Below are 6,000 nucleotides of genomic sequence, written 5' to 3'. Positions count from 1 at the left end.
GGCTGAGGAATGTGAGATGGTTCCCACAAAGGTGGGGGAGAGGGACCAAATGGTGATGGCCAGACCCCCTGGGGTGTGGGGCACAGGAGACAAAGGAAGCTAAGTGCTGTTAGCTTAGCTTTGTCCCTCAGTGGCCTGTTGGAAACTGTGTGTGTGTGTGAGATAAAGGCGCAGGTTCAGGAAAGGTGGTTAGTTGTGTGTAGACTCTGTGTCTGTGTGAACAAACTAACATCAACTAAACTTAATGGCTGCACAGTAATCTACAACACATCACAATAATCAAACTCAATAAACATTAAAGCAAATCAATACATTAACAGGGGTAAACCATGTATGCAGTAATGCTATGCTAATTATGCCCAGTTAGAGTTTGTTACCAGTCCTTAAAGGGGGAGAAGACGAGTCCTTGAGGATGCTGCTTTCTCAGCTTGTTGCTGAAGGAAAGGTGTGGTTCTTGTCCGTTGCTGTGTGGTTGCAGGCTGGAGGAATCCGGTCGCTCCTTTGTTCCTGTTAGTTAGCAGCTCTGTGCTAACTTGCTGGTGTGCTCCTGTTGTCGGTTCTGGTTATCAGCTGGCAGACTCTGGGTCGTACCTGCTGGCGCTGATCTGCTTACTTCAGGCAGGACCTTGTGTCGCTACCATGAAGGAGGTGGCTGCTCCTGTACAGGCCACACTGAGGCAGAGCTTAGCTGAGCTTAGCTCCTCTCCTCTTCAGGAGAGACGTCCAGAAAGAGCGTTGTCTCTCCTCCAGGAGAAGACAACGGGAGAAAGAGAGGGGTCTCTATCCTCTTGAGGAGAGGTGTCCAGAAAAGAGAGAGTTCAGTGGGGGTGAACTGGTTTTGTTGGCCTGAGGTCGTAAAATCATGTGTCCCCTCCGGCCAATGGTGACTGTGGAGCTGGGTGCGGGGGTGATTTCACACCTATCTGTGAAACTGGGGAACACTGGGGAATGGAGTCCGTAGTTCCACAGACAAAGAAACATGCGGTCTTCACCATGTGCAATTCACCGTGTAGTGAAGAACAACAGGGTGTACAGGTCTACGGGGTACAGGTCTTCAGGGTGTACAGTTCTACTGGGTGTACAGGTCTACATGGTGCAGGTCTACTGGGTGTACAGGGTACAGGTCTACTGGGTGTACAGGTGTACAGGGTACTGGTCTACAGGGTGTACAGGTCTAGAGGGTGTACCGGTCTACAGGGTACAGGTCTACTGGGTACAGTTCCATAGGATACAGGTCTACAGGGTACAGATCTATAGGGGGTACAGGTCTACAGGGTGTACAGGTCTACATGGTACAGGTCTACTGGGTGTACAGGTGTACAGGGTACAGGTCTACTGGGTGTACAGGTCTACAGGGTGTACATGTCTACGGTGTACAGGTCTTCAGGGTGTACAGGTCTACTGGGTATATGGGTCTACGGCAGGGGTGTCAAACTCAATCAAAGAAAGGGCCAAAATTTAAAACACGGTCTAAGTCGCGGGTCAAACGGGCTCAACATTTAGTGAAGACTCTAATAGTGACTCTTTAATTATAGTGTATAATATAATATAATATAATTATATAATTATATATATATATATATATATATATATATATATATATATATATATATATATATATGTATATATATGTATATATATATTATCCAGAAATATGAATGTAAACAGCCAAACTTCAACAACTTTTCCTCAATAAAATAAATAGAATTTTAAATAATTTTTTTATTTTCTGTACTATCCTGATGTTTTGTCTCATAGTGTCGTCTTATATTTATATTCTTTAATTATGGCAACATCAGCTCCACTAACAAGACACACAGGTTCACCTCCGATATCGACAAAGAGGTAAAACTCTGCCCCCCACCTGCTTTGAAAGTCTCTGTTTTCAAAGTCCACTTTTCGTTTAGCCATTTTATTTTGGGGGGGCTAGCTTAATGGCGCATTTCCACTAGTACCTACTCCGAGTAGAGCTGAGTAGGTACTAGTGGAAGGTCTACGGGGTACAGGTGTACAGGGTGTACAGGTCTACAGGGTACAGTTCCACTGGGTGTACAGGTCTACGGGGTACAGGTCTTCATGATACAGGTCTACAGGCTGTACATGGTCTACAGGTCAACAGGGTGTACTGGGTAAACTGTTGCGTTACAACAGACACAGAAGTGATTATTAGGGTTTAGGTGGTGCAGCATATAATTACCCCCCCTCCCCCACAGGTGTGGTGCAGGCTGGTGACAGCAGCATATAATTACTTCCATGTGACCAACTTCTTCTGGATGTTTGGTGAAGGCTGTTACCTGCACACGGCCGTCGTCCTCACCTACTCCACCGACCGCCTCAGGAAGTGGATGTTCATCTGCATCGGCTGGGGTACCTGACTGTCTGCCTCCACCTGTCTGTCTGCCTCCACATGTCTCTCTGCCTCTTCCTGTCTGTCTGATTGCACCTGACTGTCTGCTTCCACCTGTCTGTCTGCCCCCACGTCTCTCTGCCTCTTCCTATCTGTCTGATTGCACCTGACTGTCTGCCTCCACCTGCAAAACTCTACTTGTCTGTCTGATTCTACCTGTCTGTCTGATTCTACGTGTCTACCTGTACCTGTCTGTGTTTACAGGTATTCCGTTTCCCATCATCGTGGCGTGGGCGTTTGGGAAGCTTTACTACGACAACGAGAAGTAAGTCACATGATCAGAGTAACATGGACCAATCAGAGAGGAGGACTCTCTGGATCGATGATGTCATGGTGATGAAGATGTTCCTCAATGATAAACTGTGAGACGTGTCTTCTGATTGGCTGTTGTGTTTTGATTGACAGGTGCTGGTTTGGGAAGAGAGCGGGGGTTTACATAGACTACATCTACCAGGGCCCGATGATTCTGGTCCTGCTGGTGAGAACAGTCCACCTTAAATCAGTCCACCTTAACAGCCGTCTGTGTGTGACGTTCAAGTGAACTCTGTTCTGATCTGTCGCCTTAAGATTCTTTTATGTCACGTTTGATCCAATGTTTTATTTCTTTATTTGGGAATATTTAAAAAAGAAACTGTTGGTCACATGTAGCAATTAAATCAAACTAAATTCTATTAAGCAAATCGAGTCCTGACCGGCACCGACGACCTTCTGGCCACAGCTCCCAGCAGCCACCGCTGCCATGTCCCCAGTCTCCTCTGGGATGTAGGAGACTCTTCTGGAGGTGGGGGTGTAAGACCTCCCACGCTCCCAGCACACCCTCACTACATGTTTGGGTCACCGAGTGTCCAAGACATACGGCCGCAGATCTGATGACACGATCACAAAGTCGGTCACAGATCTTTGGCCTAAGGTCGTCTGGTACCTTGTCCACCTATGAACCCCCCTATGCTTCAACACGGTGTTCGTTATGGCAAATCCAGGCCGAGCACCAATAACAAAGCACCGCTCTGGTTCAGATCAGGCAGCCGTTCCTCCCAATCCTCCACCATCGCCCTCGTGAGCGTTGAAGTCTCCCAGTAGAACTATGGAGTCCCCAGACGGTGCCTCTTCCAGGACGCCATCCAGAGCCTCTAAGAAGGCCGGACACTCTGAACTGCTGTTTGGTGCACAAGCACACACAACGGTCAGAGCCTCCCCCCAGCAGGCGGACTCTCGCTCACCGGGGAGAACGCCAACACTGTGGCTCAGCCAGGGACCTGCCCGGTGCCTGTCACCCCAGACAACTCTGGAAAAGGTGTCCAGAGTCCAGCCCCTCTCTAGGAGTTTGGTTCCAGAGCCCAGCTATATACTCTACGACGCCGGGGGTCCGCAGGCCTAGGACCCCGCTTTGTCCTGACGCCCAGCTTGCCATGCACCCGACCCCTGTAACAGCCCCTGCAGGTGGTAAGCCCACAGAGCAACGGTTCCACATTGTTCCTTCGGGCTTGGCCCAGCTGGGCCCCGTGGATCCAGGCCCGGCCACCAGAGGCTCGCTGGCGAGCTCCCCTCCCAGGTGTGGCTCCATGAGGGGCCCTGGTGTCCCTAACCTGAGTCTGGAACCAGTTTGCCCTGGGAGACCTGACCAGGTTCTGTAGCCCCCGACAACACAGGTCCCAGGTTCACTGGGACATATAGAGCTGTACACATATAGAACTATAAACATATAGAGCTGTACGCATATAGAACTATAAACATATAGAGCTGTACGCATATAGAACTATAAACATATAGAGCTGTACGTATATAGACCTATAAACATATAGAGTTATAGACATATAGAACTAAAAACATACAGAGCGGTAGAGATATAGAACTGTAAACATATAGAACTATAAACATAGAACCATAGACATATAGAGCTGTAGGCATATAGAATTGTAGACATATATGGCTGTAGACAGATAGAACTATAAACATAGAAATAGAAATATATAGAGTTGTAGACATATAGAGCTGTAGGCATATAGAGCTGTAGATATATAGAGCTGTAGACATTACCATGGAAACATGCTGACAGTCAGAGCCTTCTTCTCCTCAGATCAACTTTGTCTTTCTGTTCAACATTGTTCGGATCCTGATGACCAAACTGAGGGCGTCGACCACATCAGAGACCATCCAGTACAGGTACGATCCTCAGCACAGGAAACACCTTTACAACAGGTGAGACACAGGTACAACACGTGGTGTCTGATGGTGTGTGTGCGTCCTGCAGGAAGGCGGTGAAGGCCACGCTGGTGCTGCTGCCTCTGCTGGGAATCACATACATGCTGTTCTTTGTAAATCCTGGAGGAGACGATGAGGTCGCTCAGATCGTCTTCATCTACTTCAACTCCATCCTGGAGTCCTTCCAGGTCCGCCTGAGCACATCCACACACATACACTGTAACAAACACACAATGCACACATCACTGTTAGCATCCCATTAGCACTGTTAGCATCCCATTAGCACCCCATTAGCACTGTTAGCACCCCATTAGCACCGTTAGCATCCCATTAGCGCTTTTAGCATCCCATTAGCACTATTAACATCCCATCAGCACTGTTAGCAGTTGACAGTCTGATGCCATGTGTTTCTCCAGGGGTTCTTCGTCTCGGTGTTCTACTGTTTTCTCAACAGTGAGGTAAACTCTTCTTCACCCAGACACACTTTATTATTTTTAGTTTAAGGTCATGCACAAAACATACCTGTCTGTCTGTACCTGTTTGTGTGTGCAGGTACGGTCTGCAGTCAGGAAGCGTTGGATTCGTTGGCAGGACCGCCACTCCTTCCGCAGCCGGGTGGTGCGTGCCACTTCACTGCCAACCTCACCCAGCAGAGTCTCCTTCCACAGCATCAAACAGTCCTCCAACCTCTGACCTCTGACCCTCTGTGATGTCACTCCAGCCGATCAATCAAAGGCTTTTTTCTGTCTTGGGACCTAATTTTACTAAACAGTGGATGCACCAGATCAGTGGAGCCAATCAGAGGTAGATCAGTCAGCAGGGACTCTGGCCAATCAGCTGCTTCTATCTGGGTCACAGACAGGCGTCCAATCAGGAGACTGGTCTGGTTCATCTGTATCTGCTGATTATTGGCTTATTGATGAGCTATAAATGATTCTATTGCAACACTGATCACCAGCTTTCTCCTGTTTAACAGAGCTAACCACACACACACACACAGCACCAGGATCATTTGTGCGGTTTGAGCCAACTGATATCAGATTCCAGGACTTTCACATTGAATACATTTAAGAAATTGGGGGGAGGGGGGGGGGTAGATAGATAGATAGGTATACAGATAATAAAGGGTTAGGGTTAAAACATTTGAGGTAACTTTAACATGTGTAACATTGATACACATGTAACATGTTAAACATGTTAGTAGTAACTTTCAGGACAAAGTGTCAGAATATTCCTGGTTAATTGGACGTGATGTTAAACTAACAAACTGTTCTCACTGTAAGGGAAAGTTTCCACCAAACGCAAAGTGAATTTTTCACACAAACAAATTACACACAAAGTCAATGCGATTCAATGCAAATGTGCATTTTGAGCCAGTAAAAAATATTCAA

General features: G+C 47.4%; 1 protein-coding gene across 1 annotated transcript in view; it reads left to right on the top strand.

The window, feature by feature from the left end:
* The window catches only part of crhr1 (corticotropin releasing hormone receptor 1), a 23,864-nt gene extending 18,214 nt beyond the window's left edge, over positions 1–5,650 (top strand). Inside the window, 7 exon segments of the mRNA XM_070847535.1 lie at positions 2,214–2,367; positions 2,612–2,672; positions 2,813–2,885; positions 4,485–4,570; positions 4,659–4,797; positions 5,026–5,067; positions 5,162–5,650. Coding sequence (XP_070703636.1) covers positions 2,214–2,367; positions 2,612–2,672; positions 2,813–2,885; positions 4,485–4,570; positions 4,659–4,797; positions 5,026–5,067; positions 5,162–5,302 — 696 coding nt within the window. The 3' untranslated portion in view covers positions 5,303–5,650.
* Positions 5,651–6,000: the final 350 nt, after the last annotated feature.

The sequence above is a fragment of the Pempheris klunzingeri genome, chromosome 17 (genome assembly GCF_042242105.1).
Source record: "Pempheris klunzingeri isolate RE-2024b chromosome 17, fPemKlu1.hap1, whole genome shotgun sequence".
Taxonomy (NCBI): domain Eukaryota; kingdom Metazoa; phylum Chordata; class Actinopteri; order Acropomatiformes; family Pempheridae; genus Pempheris; species Pempheris klunzingeri.
This window is presented reverse-complemented; position numbering and strand designations above follow the sequence as displayed.